The 22,626-nt window shown below is 48.7% G+C and overlaps 1 protein-coding gene and 1 pseudogene across 2 annotated transcripts; both read right to left on the reverse strand.

Moving 5' to 3' along the window:
• Window positions 1-197: 197 nt before the first annotated feature.
• Window positions 198-10,185, reverse strand: LOC128848339 (zinc finger protein 34-like). Of its 2 annotated transcripts, none has more exons than XM_054048316.1 (2): window positions 9,618-10,185; window positions 198-9,237 (listed from the first exon to the last, which is right to left on the reverse strand). In XM_054048316.1, exons 1-2 carry the CDS (start codon window positions 9,706-9,708, stop codon window positions 8,471-8,473), a joined length of 858 nt encoding a protein of 285 aa, XP_053904291.1. In that variant the 5' UTR covers window positions 9,709-10,185; the 3' UTR covers window positions 198-8,470. The 2 variants fall into 2 exon arrangements, with proteins under 2 accessions (XP_053904291.1, XP_053904290.1); XM_054048315.1 differs by having other exon boundaries at window positions 198-9,240.
• A 3,651-nt stretch (window positions 10,186-13,836) lies between these two features.
• LOC128847903 (zinc finger protein 271-like) lies at window positions 13,837-19,186 on the reverse strand (annotated as a pseudogene).
• Between the last annotated feature and the right edge of the window lie 3,440 nt (window positions 19,187-22,626).

The following is a 22,626-nucleotide window of genomic DNA, read 5'->3' on the forward strand; positions in this document are numbered from 1 at the left end:
TGTGTGTATGTGCGTGTGCGAGCAAATGTAGGCTGTGAGCAGGACGTAAATGGTAGAGCTGGATGAAAATTTTTGGAGAAACAAAAAAAAATAGAAAAGAAACCAAAACATTTTTTTGACATTTTTGGAAATGATTTTGATTTTTGGTTTGGAACAACATTTTGTTTCGTAATTTCCTTTAATTTTTTTAAATGTGAAAAGTATTGAAATCAGAAACCTTGTTCAATCCAAAACAATTTTTTCTGACTTTTCAATTCACTTAAACTTTACAAAAAATTGTTTTCAGGTTGACCTGATTTTTTTTCCTGATTTCTTTCGGAATTGCCAGTGACCCGAAAAGTCAGTTATTCACCCGGATTTAATAAGCAGAGCCTGGCTTTCATGCTGATCCTCTGCATGAGGGGAATTTCAGTCAGTGTCTATTAAATAAGTAAATTTTATGGCACAAATACTCAGCTGGTGCACTGAGTCCAATGGAGCAACACCAATTTACATCCAGCTGGGGATTGATTGTAGTGGAGATAGGGCTGATTCACACCAGCTGGGGCCCTGGCCTCATTTACTTCTGTGGGAGCTGTGGACGAACACATGTAGCTAGCTTTAGGTGAACCCAGGTAATGCAGGCCAGAGGAGATAAATGTCTTGATAAACTCCATTATCCTGCATTAGGTAGCTCTAGCTATGGTAAGCAGCCTCATGGACTCTCCTCGCTGATCCTAGATACCCATATAATGATGCTACTGGCAGGGGTCAGCTGTAGGTTTCCAACGTGGGACCTCACCCCAGGAGCCTATAGAGCCTGAGCTAAAGCATCATTAACTCAGTTACCCCTTTTTGGCCCAAGTTGGTAGCCAGTTTTTGGGGTCCTGTGAGTTGCTTCTACTAGGAGGAGAAATTAATGATAGAGTCAGGTGTTTCTTTGGTGCAGTCCTGCTTATTTGCAAAGAATGTACAAAGCCCTGTTTTCATGAACACAGAAGGAATCAAACAACAGGAGACAGTTTCTTTGATCACAGCTCAAAGGCTCTTTCAGCTAGCACTCTGCCCAAAAGCTCTCCCTTGGCTTTTCTCAGGGCCATGCTTGCAAGTGCTCTTTTTAGCTGCCTCCCTGGCTTTCTTGCTGCCCTCTCTCTCAGCGCATGGCTACACTTGCAGATGTGGAGCGCTGGGAGTTAAACCAGCCTTCGGAGACCACAGCAGGGAAAACGCTGCTATGTGTTTACACTGTCAGCTGCAAGCGCACTGGCGTGGCCCCATTAGCAGGTCTTGCAATGCCACAAAGAGCAGTGCATTATGGTAACTATCCCAGTGTGCAAGTGGCTGCAATGTGCTTTTCAAATGGGGAGGGTGGAGTGTGACAGAGAGCGTGTTGTGTGTATATGGGGAGAGAGACAGTGTGTTTTGGGGGGCTGAGAGCATGTCAGCATGCTGTCTTGTAAGTTCAGACAGCAGCAGACCCCCCCCCACACACATATACACACACACTCAGAACAGCAGCATTCCACACTAATAGCTTGCTTTGTCCCAGAGCAGATAAGCAGCTGGCTATCAGAAATTGAGCTTTGAAAGGGCATATCCGCATTCCTGTAGCCAATTTCAAAACAATGAGAAGAGTGGCCACTTGACTTCACGGGATTATGGGATGTTTCCGGATGCCAATCACAATGCAGTAATGCAATACCTCGTTCACACTGATGCCCGGGCTTTATGCTTCTCGTGGAGGTGGATTACCAGGAACGCTCCAGCTGCAGAGTCCAGGAGCGCTACATGCCTTGCCAGTGTGGACACATAAGGAGTTAGGGTGCCTGGGGCTGCTTTAATGCGCTCTAACTTGCAAGTGTAGCCAAGCCCTCAACTTCTGTGGTCTTTCTGCTGCTTCTCTTCCAGACACACAAATCTTCACAAAACAATAGCCAGCAAAACTTCTCCACAAAGCTCAGTTTCTGGATGGGGACATGTACTTTTGTTTTGGGTGGAGACTGCTATTGTTTCAGCTATTTCATTCCATAAAGGAGCTTCATTGTTTCTGACATTTATCCCAGTTGAAGGGTGGCTACACTCACCAGCTTCACTGAGGTTTTACCCCACTCATAACAACCCAAAAGAAGCAGCAGGCTCTCTAGATGCAGTGTAGCCACTAAGGGGGGTCAAACAGCAGGGCTGGATTAGCTTGTGTTACACCCACATAGGAACAATCACTGTGATTTTTTTTTTCTTCTTCAATCAGCAGCTGGACAGGAAGCGATATGGACTTGCCCTGGTGGTCTATGTTCTTGTGACCACCAGACTGGAGTGCTATAAGAGAAGAGGAAGGGTGGTCCAACGGTCCAGGATTTAGCTTAGCACTTGGGAGACCTTGGTTCAATCCCTTGTGCTGCTACAGCCTGCTTTTGGGCAAATCCCTTAGCCTTTCTGCACCTCAGATCCCAATCTGGATGCTAGCACTCCCCTCCTCCCAAGTGTGTTGTGAGGAGAAACGTACTGAAGATCATGATGTGGACCAGATAAATACATGAGGCTGACAGAATGTCCTATACATAGGAGTCAATAAAATACTTCTAAAGAAGCCCCTCAGCCAGGCAAAGAACAAGGTAACCTGCTGCGTAGGTGACCTGTGTGGGGGAGGGAAGCTCTCTTCCTGATTTTGAAATTTGGCTTGGTACAAAATTGGAATGAAAAATTACACACACACACACCGAATTGTTTCAGTTCAATCAGCACGTTTCAAAATGTTTCACTGTGAAAATGTCAGAACAGGATGTTTGGAAATTTTGTTTCTGGTTTTATTCCAAAATGAAATTCCAGAGGATATGGAACCACATATTTGGAAGTCAATAGTGAAGATAGGCATCAGAATGATTTACCAAGATTGATTTTTTTCAGATAAGCTCTAGCTCAAACAGGAATTGGCCTGTGTCACGCAGAAGGTCAGGCTAGATGGTTTAATGGTCACGACTGGCCTTGGAATCTATGCAATGATTCTAGTTGTTTCCCACTGAATACTGGATGGAAAGGGAAAGATGTTGGAAAGAACAGACAGCAGATAATCCCTGAGACGTTCCCCTCTGAGCACAACTGCATGGAGAGTCCATGAGGGGGGCGGGGGTGCTTATCACAGCAGGGTCCTGGCCCAGCCAGCCTAAGAAGTGGCGAGTGAGTGTCAGTATCCCTAAAATTCTCCTGTCCCCAGCCGAGACGCTGCTCAGGGGCTGGCTAGCACATCTGGAATCTATGCTGTGCAGGCAGAGGAAGAGAGCCATCGTCCTTCCCTTAGCAATAACCTGAGCCCTCTGGTGTTACTGGGTACCACAACATTAAGACCCTCATCTGCTGGAAGCTGCTCGCCCAGGTTCCTGCAGCATCCGCACCTCCAGTCCTCCAGGGAAGATCTTGGGGTGTACAGGAATGAGTAGGGCGATGAATCTTTGAGCCTCTAGTACCCCTCACTGGACACTGCTGTGGAGGGGGATGGGCAGAGCCAGGGGAATGGCAGTCGGGGAGGGACAAAATTCTTGCCTCTCCTGAAGGTTTGGGGTGTCATCGGTTTTGTTTTGTTTTTTTGAGGGGGGGTGTCTCTCTTTGAGGTTTCCTACAGAATTTACCCTCCTAGCTGTGGAGATCCTATTGGAGCATCACTGGTGACTGGCATGGCTACAATGGCCCCAAGATTGATAGCAATAGCCCCATTCATCCCCAAATAACAGAGTCAATGGGTGCCAACCTTATGCTGAATGCCTTCCCGCTTCGACCTCCCCAAAACACTCCAACCTCTTCTGCCCCCCAGGGCATGACTGTGCCTGAGCACGAGGGACAAGCACCTGAGGCCCCAGAGCGGCTGGGAGTCCAGCACCAAGACTGAGCAACTGAGGGGAAGGGAGCCCAGCAGACAGACCATGGGCTGCAGGTATAATAGGCCGGGGAGGCTAAGCCTTCCCAAACAGGATGCTGTGCACTTTCATTTGGAGGCATTTGAGTGGATGCCTGGGCCGTGGCCATGCCTGTGCTCCATCCCAAAGCCCCACTCCCGCTCTTCCCCCCATGCTGCCTCCCCCAATATGCTCCTCTTCCTACCCCCACTCCACCTTTCCCCCCTCCCAAGACCAGCCCTCGGTCTGCATCTTCCCATCGCTGCCCCTTCCCGTAAGGCCCCACCATCCGCTAAGTCACTCCCCTCCTCCACCCACCTCCCAGCGAGGCCCCCACCTCCTCGTGGGAGTATAACATTTTTCACACAACAGTTGTACTAGTTTAAAGGTTGTCTACATGAAGAAATTTTTACAAGAGTAGCTGCATAAATATACTGATATAGCTCTGCTGGTATAACACCCTTAAACTAAGGACTGGGGGAAAGGTGACAGATGTTAAAGAGCACATGGGTTGGACAGAGAGACCCTTGAAAATATAATCCCAACTGTACATATAAAATGATGGGGGTCTATATTAGTTGTTATCACTCATGAAAGAGATCTTGGAGTCATTCTGGATAGTTCTCTGAAAACATCCACTCAGTGTGCAGCGGCAGTCAACAAAGCTAATTGAAAGTTAGGAACCATTAGGAAAGGGATAGATAGTAAGACAGAAAATGTCATAATGCTACTATAGAAATCTAGGAGACACCCACACCTTGAATACTGTGTGCAGTTCTGGTTGCCTCATCTTAAATATATATTTGAATTGGAAAAAGTACAGAAAAGGGCAACAAAAATGATTAGGGGTATGTAATAACGTCTATATGATGAGAGATTAAAAAGACTGGGACTGTTTATCTTAGGAAAGAGATGACTAAGTGGGGCTATGATAGAGAGCTATAAAAGCATGAATGGTATGGAGAAAGTGAATAAGGAGGGTGTTATTTACTCATCATAACACACAAACTAGAGGTCACCAAATGAAATTAATAGGCAGCAGGTTTAAAACAAACAAAAGGAAGTATTTCTTCATACAATGCACAGTCAACCTGTGGAACTTTTTGCCCAGGAATTTTGTGAAAGCCAAAAGTATAACTGTGTTAAAAAAAAAAATTGGATAAGTTCCTGGAGACTAGGTCCATCAATGGCTATTAGCCAAGATGGTCAGGGATGCAACCTATGCTGCGAGTGTCCCTAAACTGCCAAATGTCAGATGGTGGGACTGGATGAGAGAGAACAGATCACTAGATAATTTTCGTGTTCTGTTCATTCCCTTTGAAGCATCTGGCACCAGCCACTGTCAGAAGACAGGATACTGGCCAAGTGGGACCATTGGTCTGACCCACTGTGGCCATTCTTATGTCCTTACAGCAGTATAATTCTATCCGTTTAACTATGCTGGTAAATTTCCCCATGTAGACAAGCCCTAACTAAACTGGTTTCTAAAGTGATTTAGTAAAGGCAGCACAACCCCTTTGTATGGACACATTTAAACCAGTTTAAGAGTGCTTTAAAATAGCATAAATTTAGTTTGTTGCTGGTCAGAAACCAATTTAATTAAATCTGTATAAAAGCTGCATAAGATGGAGCCTACGCTTAATAAATCAGTCAATCAAATCAAGCTCCAGTGTTTTCACTGTCCAGCCCAGCTGTTCCTTGACTCCCTTCAGCTGCCAGCATTGCTCCTCTCAGATTAACTGGGTTTCCCTGTGCTGTCTCTTCTGTGGGTGTGGAGAACATCCCCACAAATGCACTCTGATCTAGCACCGGACATGTCCTTGCACAAACCCCCCATGTCTCCTTCCTCCAGCCCCCGCCGACCGCTGTTCAGGAAGCAGCGCACTAGGTCGGGGGCACTCGGTGGGGTCCGTCATGGAGGGTTTACAGATAACAAGAGGAACATGGGCCCAGCTCCACAAAGGTGTTCAGGTGCCTCTCTGCCTCATCAGGCACCTAATTCTGCCACTGGGCATCACTGACATCGTCAAAGCTGCCGCCTAACCCCGTAGGCTCCTATGTCCCCCCAGCACCTATGTTTCCACTGGTTGACATTCACAAATCCACCTAGAGGCTGATGCTGCCCCACAGCTACGGAGCCACTCAGTGCCCCCGCTCAAGCCAGCACCCCAGAAGTCAGATTCTCAAATGAGGCTGGGGAATCCTTGCTCCCCAGCCAGGCCTGATCCTGTAGGGGTGCTCTGAGCACCCCTAACATCTGTTAGGTGACTGACAGGCCCTGCGGCAGGAGGTCCAGAGGTGGAGGGAGTCGGGGCAGTACAGCTCCCGCACAGAAGACAGCTGGGGGCACAGGGAAACATAGGGCGAGCGTGAGAGATGGACCAGGTGTGACCCGGAGACAGCAGAGAGAGAGACAGTTTAGGTTGCTCCAGCCTCGGCTATCTGAGCGTCTGACCTGGCTCTGGTGCCTGATGCCAGCAGAGGATTTGCAGCTGAGGATCCCAAATGGAGGGAGCGCCCTGAGCCACATGGGTAATTAGGCCACTAACCCCAGACCTAGGTGCTAATTCCCAGTTTTATGCTCCTCTGTGACCCACAGACCTCCCATAGAACCCTGTAGGAGCCAAAACTCACTCCACCCCTAAGTATGCAGAGTGACAGTTCCCTCAGCATCTACATGCCTCTGGGCAAGCATACGGCTACCTCACTGTGGGCATCCAGACCCCTATGTGCCCTGCCCCAGCCCCAGAGTGATCCATGGAGAAAGGCAGGTGTTCAGCTGCCTATGATCCAGTGGGTGGGTGCTGACCACACCTACCAGATCAGGTCCCATCCAAAATCTGGCTGTGGGACTACCTCTCTTATAACTTTTAGCCCAGTGGTTAGAAGCCCCACATCAGAATATCCCGTAGGCCAGGGCACTCAGCTAAGACTTAAGAAACTCCCATTCAAATTCTCTTTTCCCCAACATGGCAGAGGGGGGAACTGAACCTGGATCTCCCACACAAGTGGTGTCACCACCATCTCGTCCAGCCATTTGCATGGAGCAAGACAGGTGCCTAACTCATTCTTGCAATAACTGGCACCACCTGACTCTAGGCAGAGGCTCCTGGACATGGCTCACAAGCAGAGCTGGGCGCCTCCCTGCAGCCTGGACTTAGGCATCTAACTTTCAGTGAAAGGGGTGGAGTTTAGGACATACCTCTCAGCTGGCCACGTCCTGTTGGCACTATCTAGTGCGCTGGGTTTTTGGCTCACGTTCAGGGGCACCTATCTCAGCCCATTCATTGAAGAGGGGGCCCAGGCACCAACCTCAGGCTCTGTGGATCACGGTGCTGTTCCTGTGATTTCCTTGGCACCCAAATGCTGAGCTCTGCCATGCCTGAGTCCCTCTGTGGATCTGGGTTGTGATTCCCCACCCTTGGCAATAATCAGAGCACTCTAATGACAGCAGCTAATGAATCTGTGCTCCCCCCAGGACAGAAACACAGCACAGGGGGCATCCAGCCAAAGTCCTTCTCTCCTTCCTGAGCAGAGAGAAACCTCCAGAGCGAATGGACCAGAGACACAGCCCAGAGAAACCTGCTCCCTGCTGCCAGCTGGGGCTTTGGGCAGCCCTGGGGGCCAGGTGCCCATCAGCACCAGGAACCTTTTATTTCAGGGATACCCCCAAGTCATCCCAAGGTCACTGCAGCTCTTCATTCCCCTCCACCTGCCCTATTTACGCTCATGCCCCAGCCATACACCCCCCCAATGGCCAGGAGTATGGGGTCAGAGTCACGTTCTTGTTGTTTAAATGATAGAAAGACTCACAAGAGAGATAGGACAGTGAGACAGGGACAGCTGGGTCCCTGCAAGTAAGGGCTCTGGGCAGCTACACTGGGCCCAGCCTCTCAGATGGGGTCTGCACAGGGCCCTATTGGGTATGTCTACACTGCAGCTGAAAACAAGCCTCACATAGATTCACACTAGCAAGCCTCGATCTAGCATATTAAAAATAGCAATGTGGACATTGCAGCTTGGGCTGCATCTCAGGCGCTTAAGCCCAACCAACACCCTCGGCTTCAGCCCGACTGCAATGTTCACACTGATTGTGTGGCAGCTCAAGCCCCGCTAGTACAAATCTGTCTATCCGGGCTGAGGCACACTCCCAGCAGCAGTATAAACACATCCTATGTGGCCTGTCAGCCCTGCACACCAGGTCAGCTGCTTAGGCAGCTAAGCCCCTCTCATCTCCCCACCCCTCAGCTTGGCATTTCACTCCTGGCTAGCTTCAATGGCTCCCCGCACAGTTTGCTGGCTTCAGGAATCTCTTTCCTGGACACCTAACTCTCCTCATGCATTGTACAGGGAGGGAAGCGAATTCCACTGGGCAGCAGGGTGCTGAGGAATTAGGTGTTGCAAGACTGAGCAGAGCAATGCTTAAGTACCTTTGAGGATCTGGGCCGCAGATCCTCACACCCCTTTCTATCCCCTACAATCTCAGTAATCAGTACCTCCCCCTCTGCCTCTCAGCATGTCAGTTCCCTTACCCCTCCCCAGACAATGCATTTCCCAGTTTATTTGCACTGCTTCAGACTCCAGTAAAAGAAAATTGTGAATTTCTAGTCTATGTGGGTTCTCTGGTGTCGAATAAGGATTGAGCTCCGGCCGAAGCTTTTCCCGCAGTGAGGGCATGTGTATGGCCTCTCTCCCGTGTGGGATCTCTGATGCGTGATGAGGTTGGAGCTCTGACTGAAGCTTTTCCCACAGTCAGGGCATTTGTAGGGTCTCTCTCCCGTGTGGATTCGCTGGTGCCTGATACGAGTTGAGCTCTGGCTGAAGCTCTTCCCACACTCGGAGCACCCGTAGGGTTTCTCTCCCAGGAGGAGTCTCTGATGCTGAATAAGGTACCTCCTGGCGCTAAAGTTTTTCCCACAGTTGGGGCATTTATAAGGCTTCTCTCCAATGTGGATTCTCTGGTGCTCAAAAAGGGTCAAGCTCTGGCTGAAGCTTTTCTCACACTTCTCACATTTATAGGGTCTCTCGCCTGTGTGGATTCTCTGGTGCACAATGAGGGCTGATCTCCAGTGGAAGCTCTTCCCACATTCTCCACATGTCATGGATCTCCCCTCTCTCCGGTTTCTCTGCTGAATGATTTCTTTGAGTTTCCTGACTCCTCTTCCCCTTTGAGTGGTTTTACTCCCTTCCTTCCCTAGCTGGTTTCTGTCATGGCTAGATACCCTGCACTGACTCTCACAGGCTTCTGCCTGCTCAGGAATCTCGGAAACATCCCCTTCAACTCTTCCTGACAACATCCCGGGCAGTTCCACTGGCTCAGCACCTTCCTGCTGGGGATTCTCCTCCTCACTCTCCCTCAGCATCCCGTCACCTGCTGGGACAGAGACAGAATCCAGACAGGAGTCACTCCTTGTGGCGGGGGGAAGGGAACCTCAGATGGGGAATGGGAAATGGAGGAACAAGCACAAATAAATGCTGGAGAGATTGAAACATCAGGAGCTGAATCCCCTAAGCCCTTCCCCAGAGGAAAGAGGGGAGGGGACCAATTTGTTCTCCACATCCCACCTGAACACGCAGAGGGAGGGAGCTACTGCCAGGGGTCAGTCATGGAGGGTGGGAAGCGATAAGTGATGCCTACTGTGAGGATATGACACCTATCTGAATGGGAGGAGCTCACAGGGCCTTTGTGGGAATCCCAGCTTCTTCCTTAATCCACTGATGATTTTCAAATCAGTTTAGCCAGTTCCTCACCTGTGCCGGCCCCTCTCAGGATCTCCCTTCCCACAGAGACCTGGAGGTCAGGCACCCACAGCTTTTCCTCTCTTTCCATCATGAACATCATGTCAGCTTTCCAAATGGGGAAATCCTGCTTAGAAGAAAGAGAACAGCTGAATTCAGGTGTGTTACATCCACACTAAGTATTTGTTATAAAGAATTTTAAACCCAGGGTTTTAAACTCAGCCCCATTTACCTTCCTCTGCACTAGATATTTCTTGGAAATCCCTGATGCTAACAGTACCCCAGTGCTGGCAACCCTAGAAGCACCAGTGTAAACAGGATCCAGGGAAACACCAGCACATTTATGGCAGTGTCATCTGGATCTGCTCTCTGACACTGGTATGTGGCACATTTCACGCCTGAATTTCCCGCAGGTTCTTTCCCTTCAGATGGAAGTTCCAGACAATGCAATGCCAGGAAAAAGAATCGGTCTGGAGGGATAAAAATTTCAAAAACAGTGAAGTGTTTTAGAAACCAAAATACTGTTTTCAAAAGTGGCCTGATCTACACAGAGGTTCTGTACCAGTTGAACTATTCATGCTTGTAGGGGGTGAATAAGCTGTCTTTAAACACTTTTTTATGGTCAATAATAAATAAATTATAATAATAGTAATAAATACAGTATCTGTAATGCCATAGCACTTAGAATTGCTAGTCATGGCCAGGACCTTGTGCTTGGTGCCGTACAAACAGAACAAAAAAAGTCCCTGCCCCAGACAGCTTAAAATATAATTATACAAGACACAACAGATGGGAACACAGAGATGGGGGAGCACAAGGAGACAATATAGGTCAGCATCCCAGTAGCAAATGAAAGACGACAGGGAGAGTGGGGATAGCCCATGAACGACCTCCACAGGGAAGACAAGTGACTAGATGTGACAGAGAGGAGGGTGGTGAAGCACTGGAATGGGTTACCTAGGAAGGTGGTGGAATCTCCATCCTTAGGGGTTTTTAAGGTTTAACAAAGCCTTGCTGGGATGATATAGTGGTGTTGGTCCTGCTTTGAGCAGGGGATTGGACTAGATGACCTCCTGAGGTCTCTTCCAAACCTGGTATTCTATGATTCTAGAAGGGGTGGCCAGCAGGGGGATGGAAAGAGAGGTTGAAGCGAGGGGCCAGGAGAATGAGCTTGCAGCAGCATGCTGAATTGGATAGGAGGGGGTGTCACTGTGTCAATGCCAGGGGGATTATGTCACTCTAGGGGGAAAGACAAAGCCGTGCAGCTACTGTGGGTAGACACGGCCAGAGGCACATTACAAGTTTGGCTCTCATTGAAAGTCTGTTTTGAAAAGTGGGACTTCAGCTCCTCAATCATTTAGATGCATCTAAAAATTCTACAGAGAAATGCAGGGCAGACCCAGCCCTTCCCACCACGGCTAAACCCACTGATACATTTTAACTCCCCAGCAACAGAGTGTGTGAACCAAGCGCTGGAAAAGAGCAGGACCAAAGGAACCACTTTGGGGGATCCCCTGACACTGTACACAGGGCAGCATATTCCCCCAGCAGCTCAGGGACTAGGCAGAGGCAGGAACTGGCTTTTCCTCTCCTTGCCCCTCACAGTGTCCCAGGAAAGTCAATCTGTCCCGGGATGCTGCAGGGAATGGGGCTGGGCAGGGCTGGGGGAACCTCCCTCCCTACCTACTGCTCCTGCTGCCCCTGCCAATCTCTCCCCCTGTCTCCCTCCTGCCCCCTCTCCCTTTCCCTCAGGCTGGGAGATTTGGTCCCTAGCCCGGTCCCAGGGCATTCACTCTCCTGGAGCTGGCTCAGCTCCTGCAGGTGCTCAGGGGGACAGAGCCGGGGGAGAGCAGCAGCTCTGGGACTCGCAGACCCCGGCCCGGGAGCAGAGCTGGGGCGAGGAGGGGCCCGGCCCCAGCCCTTTCCCCCAGGTCTCTCCCCTCACCTGCAGGCTTCGGCTCAGGGGCTGGTGTGGCAGAGCCCGGGGCTGCCCCAGGGGCTGGTTCCAGCCCCCCCGGAGAAAGTCCCCCCTGCTGGGCACAGAGGGGCGCTAGGGAAGGGCTCTCCCCGTACACACCCCGCTGGGGAGCACCAGCGGCTCAGCCCCGGCAGTTCCCACTAGCTGCAGTTCACCGCTCCAAGCCAATGGAGGCAGCGGGAAGCGGAAGCCAGCACATCCCTCGGCCCACGCCACTTCCTGCAGCCCCCATTGGCCCGGAGCGGCAAACCATGGCCAGTGGGAGCCACGATCAGCCGAACCTTTGGACGTGGCAGGTAAACAATCCAGCCCGGCCCGCCAGGGTGCTTACCCTGGCGACCCGCGTGCCAAAGGTTGCCAATCCCTGGTCTATACATTGCTTGGGCATATGTATACTTGGCTGCTTGTGTCAGCACTGCATGTACTCACCTGGAGTGCTTGTGTTAGAATTTATAGGGTTAGAAGGGACTGCAAGGGTCATCTAGTCTAATCCTCTGCCAAGATGCAGGATTTGTTGTGTCTACAGCATCCAGAACAGATGGCTATCCAGCCTCCTTTTGAAAACCTCCAGAAGGAGCTTCCATGACATCCCTAGCCAGTCTGTTCTATTGTCTTACTGTTCCTACAGCTAGGAAGTTTTTCCTGAAATTTAATCTAAATATGCTATGCTGTAGTTTGAACCCGTTGCTCTTGTCCTGCCCTCTGTGGCAAGAGAGAACAACTTTTCTCCATTTTTTTTATGGCAGCCTTTCAAGTATCTGAAGACCGCTGTCATGTTCCCCCTTCATCTCCTCTTTTCCAAACTAAACATACCCAGTTCCTTCAGCCTTTGCTCATATGACTTGCATTTGATCATTGTTGCATGCCTCTGGATCCTTTTTAATTTCTATACATCCTTTCTATTCATTGGTAACCAAAATTGGACAGCGTACTCCACTAACCAGCACCAAGTAGAGCGGTACTATCGGGTCCTGTGACTTGCACGCTATGCCTTTGCTAATGCAACCTAAAATTGCCTTTCCTTTTTTTGCAACAGCGTTGCACTGTTGACTCATGTTGGGGATGAGATCCACAATTCCCAGATCCTTCTCAGCAGTGCTGTTGCCAAGCCAGTTATTCCCCATTCAGTATTTGTGCATTTGTTTTTTCATCCCCCATTGTAGCACTTTACATTAGTCTATGCTGAATTTCATCCTGAGATTCTGCCACCATGTCTGTTCCTTCCTGTTCTGCAGTGCTATCCCATCCCGCTGGCCAGTGCTAGTTGGCAGAGACCTGAAGCAGTGCTCCCCTCAGGAAACTGTCATGAAAAAGTAACTGCTCTATTTCATCCTTCTCTGCTAGCCATATTGCCATGGCTGTCTCCCACCCATCCGAAGCTGTCCAGCTGCATGACTGCCAGTACACACAGCACAGCCTGTTCATATTAGGGACGGTCAGGACCATGGCCTCAACAGTAACTTCCTCATGCTGCCTTACTGCAGTTTGAAAATGTCACTGGCAAGGGACAAAAAAAAAAGGATGAATTATGGGATGCCAGACGAGGAATCCTAGGAGTTTGTTAGTTTGACCCCAAACTAACAAACCAGTTAGTTTACCAGTTGGTTGTGGTAAGCATCCCACAATGCATCATGAAAAAGATCCCACAATGCAGAGAGCCCAGTGGTGGAACATTGTGTCCCGGGGTATCTGCTCAGGATGCTCCATGGTTATTTTGACCAAAGTGCAGAGCAACAATTCAGAAGGGAAGCAGCTAAAAGTGGCACAAACAAAGAGGAGTGGATGCATTCTTTCATGATAGTTATACTGATACAGTTAGAGCAGAAAAACGTACACCAGAAAAATCTTTGCCATGTAGACATGGCCTAACTTCAATGAATCTATCAGCCTCAAATTCAAATTAAAATGTAAACCTGTGGCTTCAATTTCACTGTGTTCTTCATTTCACCCATCCTTACCACTACTTCATACAAACAGCTGATTAATATTAAATATTCCATTGTAAAGTTAACACTTCCCCCCCGCCCCCAACTCAGTCAATGAAGTTGTCAAGGCTGTATCCCCACTTTGAACTTTAGGGTACAAATGTAGGGGCCTGCATGAAAACTTCTAAGCTTAACTACCAGCTTAGCTCTGGTCCGCTGCCACCATCCCAAGGCTAATTTCCTTCCCTGGGTAGCCTTGAGAAACCTTTCACCAATTTCCTGGTGAATACAGATCCAAACCCCTTGGATCTTAAAACAAGGAGAAATTAACCATCCCCCCTCCTTCCTCCCACCAACTCCTGGTGAATACAGATCCAACCCCCTTGGATCTAAAAACAAGGAAAAATCAATCAGGTTCTTAAAAAGAAGGCTTTTAATTAAAGAAAAAGGTAAAAATCATTTCTGTAAAATCAGTATGGAAATTAACCTTACAGGGTAATTCAACTTAAAGAGCTTAGAGGACTCCCCTCCAGTCTTAGGTTCGAAGTACAGCAAACAAAGATAAACACTCTAGTAAAAGGTACATTTACAAGTTGAGAAAACAAAGGAAAACTAACACGCCTTGCCTGGCTATTTACTTACAAGTTTGAAATAGGAGAGACTTGTTTAGAAAGATGGGGAGAACCTGGATTGATGTCTGGTCCCTCTCAGTCCCGAGAGCGAACACCCTCCCAAACAAAGAACACAAACAAAAGCCTTCCCCCCCACAAGATTTGAAAGTATCTTGTCCCCTTATTGGTCCTTTAGGTCAGATGCCAGCCAGGTTACCTGAGCTTCTTAACCCTTTACAGGGAAAAGGATTTTGGAGTCTCTGGCCAGGAGGGATTTTATAGTACTGTACACAGGACAGCTGTTACCCTTCCCTTTATAGTTATGACAGAAGTATTTTTGGAGTACAGAGAATTAGCTTCTACGTGAACTTTGATTTTTTTTGTGTGTTTAAGTGCCTGTATTAAAAAAAAAAAAAAAAAAAAGAAAGAAAGAAACAGCAAGATAATTACAATGGAACAACAGTGCATTTAATGGACCTAGATTCTAAATGTACAAGGGATAATTACTCAGCCTTGTGGTCAGCCCCTTCGGTCTGACCTAGTATGGCCATTCTCATGGAATAGGAACAAGTAAACAGGTTATGGAGTTCACCTACTCATTACGGGGGCTCTGTAGTGTATACATGTATTGAAAAGGAAAACTGGAGACCCATGACAGTGTATGTATGTAATTCTACTAGCAGATATCAGTAACTCAGTCATCTAGCTAAACCTTCTAGATCTGTGAATTCATAGTAACTACAGGGGAATAAAAAGCAGAATCCAAGTGTAATTTCAGCTGCTAGATTTCAGAGTAGCAGCCGTGTTAGTCTGTATTCGCAAAAAGAACAGGAGTACTTGTGGCACCTTAGAGACTAACAAATTTATTAGCCCACAAAAGCTTATGCTCTAATAAATTTGTTAGTCTCTAAGGTGCCACAAGTACTCCTGTTCTTCTAGCTGCTAGATTGTACAGTATAAAGTAAACCCTTAAAGAGACTTTCCTGGAGGCCCCATTTCACCCCACAAAGATCAATTTTCACACTCTTGTCTTCTCCAGATAAAGGACTCTGAGCATTTGAGAAACTGGGATCTACCTCATTCCTCCTTGTTCAAATCAAGAAAAATCATAATTAAACCATCGCCTTGACTCAGTGCTCAGAGCCCAGGATAGGATGTTTTGAACCTGAGTCCAACATTGCTCCTGTACATATCAATTCCATTAAATAAAACACCGGAAAGAATAAACCAGAAGTTACAAGATAAAGATTGTTCTAGGTTCCTAGTACCAAACTTAAATGTAGGAGCTGAAGAGGGGACACTCAGAGCTTCCTTGAGAAGTGAGAATCAAATCCCATCACAACGTCTCAGTCTCTTGCTCTACAGGACTCCCTTCCAGGAAGGTGATTTTATTCTCTGCTTTAATAACTGTTACATGTCCTTGTTACGCGGCCACTCCAGCCTGGCCTGATACTCAGATTCATGGGAATCGGTAAAGGTGTTATCCACATGGCCCATCCCTATCCAGGACCCCTCTAGGGTTTGTGTCCTGTATGGATTCTCTGATATGTATTAAAGTTTGCTCTGAGACGTGCCCTCATTGCATTTTTAGGGTTTCTCTCCCATGTGTTTTTTCTGATGTTTACTGAGGTCTGAGCTGTATCGGAAGCTTTTTCCACAGGTCAGGCATTTATACGGTCTCTCTCCTGTGTGGACTCTCTGATGTGCAATAAGGTTGGAGTGCCAACCAAAGCTTTTCCCGCACTTGGGACATTCACAGGGTTTTTCGCCTGTGTGGGTCCTCTGGTGTGAATCCAGGTGTGAGCGCTGACCAAAGCTTTTCCCGCACTCGGGACATTTGTGGGGCTTTTCGCCCGTATGGGTTCTCTGGTGTTTAATAAGGTTCCACTTCTGATTGAAGCTTTTCTCACACTGGGGGCATTTATAGGCGCTCTCCCCCATGTGAGTTCGCTGGTGTGAAATAAAATGCGAGTTCTGGCGGAAGCTTTTCCCGCACAGGGAGCATGTTTGGGGCTTCACTCTTGTGTGGCTTCTCTGATGGGTAATAAGGTACCAGCTCTGGCTAAAGCTTTTCCCGCAGTCGGGGCATTTATAGGGCTTCTCTGCTGTGTGGATTCTCTCATGTCTGATAACCGATGAGCTGTGTTTGAAGCTTTTCCCACACTCGGGGCACTTATAGGGTCTCTCTCCTCTGTGGATTCCCTGATGTGCAATGGGGTGGGAGCGGAGTCTGAAGCTTTTCCCGCACTCACTGCAGGTGTAGGGTTTTTCTCCCATGTGGTTTCTCTGATATTTTGTGAGGTCTGAGCTGAGACTGAAGCTTTCCCCCGCAGTCAGTGCATGTGTAGAATTTCTCTCCTGTGTGGATTCTGTAATGTGCAATGAGGTTTCCACGCAGGCTGAAGCGTTTCTCGCAGTCAGGGCACTTGTAGGGTTTTTCTCCTGTGTGGATTCTCTGATGAATAAGAAGAACGGATTTCCAAGCTTTATGGCTAAGGAGAATCTATTACCTCCAAGTGTGTTTATGCAGACTCTAGAATGCAGCTGTATAGCTTCTATTGAACTGTAACATTCTATACACTACTTTCTTTTATACCATGCTTTGAAAGATGTATGTGTGTTAGTTATTGTGATTCCTGCTTTGTATAGAATATTTGTTAAGAGTCTGTAATTACAATATCCTGGTAGGTTGTAAATCTAGAAACCATTTGGTCAAAAAGCAACCAAACCTATCAGAGTGTTACATGAAGAAACGGGACACATCCCTCTTGTACAAGATGCCAATGTGGTATAGATATGATCACCAGAAAAGAGATTTTGTCAGATATGTATGGTTGAGAAAGAGTCCTGGATGTGAAAAAGAATGTGAGGATGTTTTTGTTCAGAAAACCTCAAAAAGAAGTAATGCTTAAGATGTGCTATCACAGCTCTAAACCAAGTCATAAAACTGAGTCTTCTATAGCCATCATATTTACAAAGAAAAACTTCAGTTAAACCCACCCAAAGAATTCTAGAAATATCCTTATTGAAATTGATTTATTTTGTAAACACACTAATGTCTTCATTCTTTAAATATGGAGACAATTTATGGTGGGAAATATTTTACGGAAGACATTGGTTACTTCCAAATCATGTTTCCACTTAAAAAGTGAAAATCTTTATTGTTTCTCAAATGCTTAAGGAGATGAATATTTGCAAATATTTTGAATCTAAATGAAAATGTTCATATGAAAACTGCCTGATATCATTGTTCTATGAATGGTAAGATGTCTCATGCACAAATGTAGCAAAGTGATTTGATGCTAAATTAATTTTATTAATGTAAGAAGCCATTTAAGTATAAGATATTTACATTAATGGAGAATTAATTATTGGCAGTGCACAGGCAAACCCTCACCCAACTCTGGAAGACAAAGCTGTTGCAAGAGTCAACAACTTTTTAATTATTTAAGCTAGAGGCTTTGTAAGAGCTATTGAATTGAAAGAGACAATTTTGAGAACTACAAGACTTTATATGAGGAATGGGAGTGTTTGAACTTTTTGAAAATAGAATTTCATTTCCTGTCAAACTCTAATAAAATTGAAAGAATATCTCAGAAAATGGACTGAATAAAAAGGAAGTTTTAAAAGTAACTTTTAAAGTTATCAAATGCTTTCCTGCCACAAAAAGGGCAAAGACAATTTAAGAAATGTTGGACGCTCATTAGGCTGATTGCATATTCAGGAGTTGAAGGTGTCACCTAAGCCAACCCCGAAGGCATGGAGCCCATGAAAGAGTCACAGCACCAGCTTTGACACTAAACAAGCCTGAAAGAAGTTTTTCTATAATTTCATGGAAATAGGAAAGAGAAGAGTATAAATAAACTGTGAAGTGAGCACAACCCTCTGCTACCCTGCTAAGACAGCAAGCACTTCACAACTCATCCTGTGCCCATCTCCAAGCAAGTTGCCACAGACAGGTAAGAAAAACAGAAGACTCAAGAAGAAGCCAACCGTAGAAATTGGCGATAAGTATTCCTTTCATGCAGTTTTGTTTATTTACAAAGAATGTACACTGTATCTCTGGATGCAGAGGGAATCAAATAGCAGGAAGCAGATTCTTTTGCTCACAACACCAAGAACACGCTTTGAACCTGCACCCCTGACCCAAAAACCTCTTCCCAGGTCTCTTCCAGTTGTCGGTACAGTGCTACGGCGTTGGGGTCCAGTAAGGGGGTGAGAACCTGATGAGAGACAAATGGGAGGGGAAGGCCATTCCCGATGGAGAGTTGGTGGTGGAGTATGTCCTGACCTTCTGGGAAAGACTTGCCAAGCTCATGGGCCTGGCCAGGGAGAATCTGGACAGAGCCCAGAGGAAGCAGAAGGTCTGGTATGACCGCACGGCACGGGCCCGCGCCTTTGCCACCAGGGATCAGGTGATGGTCCTCATCCCTGTGAGGAAAAACAAACTCCAGGCCGCCTGGGAAGGGCCCTTCAAGGTTGTCAAGCAACTAAATGAGGTAAACTATGTGGTGGAGCTGTCTAACCGGGCACATCGCCCCCGGGTGTACCATGTGAGTATGATGAAGCCATATTATGACAGGGGGAATGTGGTGTTGGCCGTGTGTGGACATTGGGAGGAGCAGGGAGATGACCCTTTAGTAGATCTATTCCCTGGGACAAGAGCTGGTTTCCCCCTGAAAGCAATTCCCCTCTCGGATCAGCTGACCCTGGCCCAGCAAGCTGAGATCAGAGGGGTGCTGCATCTGTACTTACAGCTGTTTTCCAGCCAGCCTGGATGCACTAATGGGTGCAGACAGGATCGCACACGCCTATAAAATGCTCCCCCTTCCGAGTCACAGGGAAACCTGCTCAGGACCTGGAAAGAGAGGTCAGGACATGCTGGCTTTGGGGGTGATCCAGCCATCTTCCAGCCCTTGGGCTTCGCCGGTGGTGCTGGTCCCCAAAAAGGACAGGTCAATCCGGTTCTGTGTGGACTATCAGAAGCTCAATGCCATCACTGTATCCGATGCCCAGGCCTGATGAGCTCCTAGACAAGCTGGAAGGCGCTCGGTACCTTACCATCATGGATCTTACAAAGGGGCTACTGGCAAGTACCGCTGGATGCAGATGCCAAGCTGAAATCGGCCTTTAACACCCCTCTGGAGCTTTATGAGTTCCTGACCCTGCCTTTCGGCCTCCAGGGAGTGCTAGCCACCTTCCAGCGCCTGGTGGATCAGCTACTGAGGGGGATGGAGAGTTTTGCCGTGGCGTATATTGACGATATCTCTGGTTTTAGCCAGACCTGGGAGTGTCACATGTCCCAGGTTAGACAAATGCTGGACAGACTGCAGGAGGCTGGGCTGACCGTAAAAGCTGAGAAGTGCAAGGTGGGGATGGCTGAAGTATCCTACCTAGGTCACCGGGTGGGGAGCGGCTGCCTAAAGCCGGAACCAGCCAAAGTGGAGGTGATCAGAGACTGGCCTGCTCCACAAACCAAAAAGCAGGTCCAAGCCTTTATTGGGATGGCGGGGTATGTGGCCCCACTTTAGTTCTATAGCCACCTCCATCACTGAGCTGTGCAAGAAGGGGAAGCCAGACAAGATGGTCTGGACCGAGGAGTGCCAGGAGGCTCTCCAGGCGCTGAAGGAGGCTCTGGTCAGTGGCCCAGTTCTGGCAAACCCAGACTTTGACAAGCCTTTTATGGGGTACACTGACACCTCAGACATGGGACAGAGGGTGGTGTTAATGCAGGAGGATGAAAAAGGGGGAACGACACCCGATCGTGTACCTGAGCAAAAAGTTGCTACCCCGGGAGCAGAACTACGCGGCCATCGAGAAGGAATGCCTGGCCATGGTGTGGACTCTTAAGAAACTAGAGCCATATCTCTTTGGGCGATACTTCACCGTGCACATCGACCACTCTCCCCTGTCCTGGCTGCACCAGATGAAAGGAGCCGACGCCAAACTCCTGCAGGATTATGACATGGACGTGGTCCATGTGAAGGAAAGTGCCAACGTGATAGTGGATGTGTTGTTCCAGAGAGGGGGCCCTGAACTTCCCCGGGTCACCGGGCAGAGTGCCCCGCTCAGTTCAGTCTCGAAGGGGGGAGAGATGTGACGGAGCAGGGAGCAGGGCAGATTTGACCTGGGAATGTTACAGGGGAGTTACATTGGGGATGGGAAGGAAGCTACCTGAGCTGTAACCTGAGCCGTAACCTGAGCCAGGAGGGGGTTGGGAGAAGTGACACCTTCTGCCCAGGAGACTGAACAAAGGAGAGGAGGAGCAGAGGGGAGGGGGGAAGAGAGCTGCTGGAGGAGTTTTTTTGTTTTCAGTTTGGGCTGGGTGGTGCAACGCAAGGAACCCCAAGCTAGGGTTTAAGCTACCTAAACCCCCCAGAAGGAGTTGATTGAGGGGTTCTGGTTGTACCTACACGCTCTGCTTGGGACTGTGTTCCTGTCATCTAATAAATCTTCCATTTTACTGGCTGGCTGAGAGTCACTGTGAATCTCAGGAAGAGGGGTGCAGGGCCCTGACTCCCCCACACTCCGTGACACCCCGCCATACATGTGCCCCCACCCACCCACCCACCCACCCACAGGCCTCCACAACACAGGCCAGAACAGGAAGATGTTACTGGGGGCTTGGCTACAGTTGCAAGTTAGAGCACATTAAAGCAGCCCCAGGCACCCTAACTCACAACCCGTCCACACTGGCAAGGCACTTAGAGCGCCTGGACTGTGCAGCTGGAGCGCTCCTGGTAATCCACCTCTACGAGAAGCATAACGCTTGCTGTGCCTCGTCTGAAACGCCCGAGCATCAGTGTGAACAAGGTGTTGCATTACTGCGCTTTGATGGGCCTCTGGAAACGTCCCATAATCCCCTTAAGACAAGTGGCCACTCTTATCATTATTTTGGAATTGGCTGTAGGAATGCAAATATGCCCTTTCAAAGCTCCATTTCTGACAGCCGGCTGCTTATCTGCTCCGGGATAAAGCAAGCCATTAGTGTGGAATGCTGCTGTTGTGAGTGTGTGAGTAGGGTGACCAGACAGCAAGTGTGAAAAATTGGGACAGGGGGTGGGCGGTAATAGGATCCTATATAAGAAAAAGACCCAAAAATCGGGACTGTCCCTATAAAATCGGGACATCTGGTCACCCTATGGGTTGGGGGTGGGGGGGAGGGGAAGGGGGTCTGCTGCTATCGGAACTTACAAGACAGCATGCTGACATGCTCTCAACTCCCCAAAAACCCACTCTCTCTCCCCCCACATAAACACAACACACTCCCTGTCACACTCCACCTCCTGCCCCCATTTGAAAAGCACGTTGCAGCCACTTGCATGCTGGGCTAGCCACCACAATGCACTGCTCTCTGTGGCATTGCAAGAGCTGCTAATATGTGACCACGCCAGTGGGCTTGAATCTGACAGTGTGAACACACTGCAGCACTTTCCCTACTGCGCTCTCTGAGGGCTGGTTTAACTCACAGCACTCTACGGCCTTGGCTACACCTGCGAGTTGCAGCGCTGTAAAGCCGCCCCCAACACTGTAACTCACTCCCCGTCCACACCGGCAAGGGACTTGCAGCGCTGTATCTCTGTGGTTGCAGCACTGCATGTACTCCACCTCCCCGAGAGGAATAGTGAGTATTGCGCTGCCGCTGCAGCGCTGCGGCACCAGTGTGGCCACCAAATGCGTTGTGAATGGCCTCCAGAATTATTCGGCAGTATCCCACAATGCCTGTTCTAGCCACTCTGGTCATCAGTTCAAACTCTACTGCCCTGGCCTCAGGTAACCAAGCATGTGAACCACCCTTTACATTCCCCGGGAATTTTAAAAATCCCCTTCCTGTTTGCTCAGCCCGACGTGGTGCGGAGTGCTATCAGCGAATCTTTCCAGGTGACCATGCCTCCACGCGCCAAGCAAGCCCCAGCATGGAGCAATGGCGAGTTGCTGGACCTCATCAGTGTTTGGGGGGAGGAAGCTGTACAGTCCCAGCTGCGCTCCAGCCATAGAAATTATGATACCTTCGGGAAGGTATCAAAGGACATGATGGAAAGGGGCCATGACCGGGACGCCCTGCAGTGCAGGATTAAAGTGAAGGAGCTGCAGAGTGCCTACCCCAAAGTCCACGACGCAAACGGCCGCTCGGGTGCTCCCCCCGCGACCTGCTGATTCTACAAAGAGCTGGATGCGATACTTGGGGTTAACCCCACCTCCACTCCGAGCACCACCATGGACACTTCAGAGCCGGGGTGGTGGGGGGGGAAGAGAAGGAGGAAAACAGGAGTGATGGTGGTGGGCCGGATGGAAACACCCTGGAATCCCTGGAGCCATGCAGCCAGGAGCTCTTCTTGAGCCAGGAGGAAGGTAGCCAGTCGCAGCGGCCGGTACTTGGTGGAGGACAAACAGAAGAGCAGGTTTCCGGTAAGCGGTTTCTTTTTTTGGGAAGGAATTTTTTCGGTGCGGGCTCTTTGGGAAAGGAGGGTTAGGCGTGCATGCCTAGATGCAGAATAGTGCATTGA

Source organism: Malaclemys terrapin, chromosome 13, assembly GCF_027887155.1.
Source record: "Malaclemys terrapin pileata isolate rMalTer1 chromosome 13, rMalTer1.hap1, whole genome shotgun sequence".
Taxonomy (NCBI): Eukaryota; Metazoa; Chordata; order Testudines; family Emydidae; genus Malaclemys; species Malaclemys terrapin.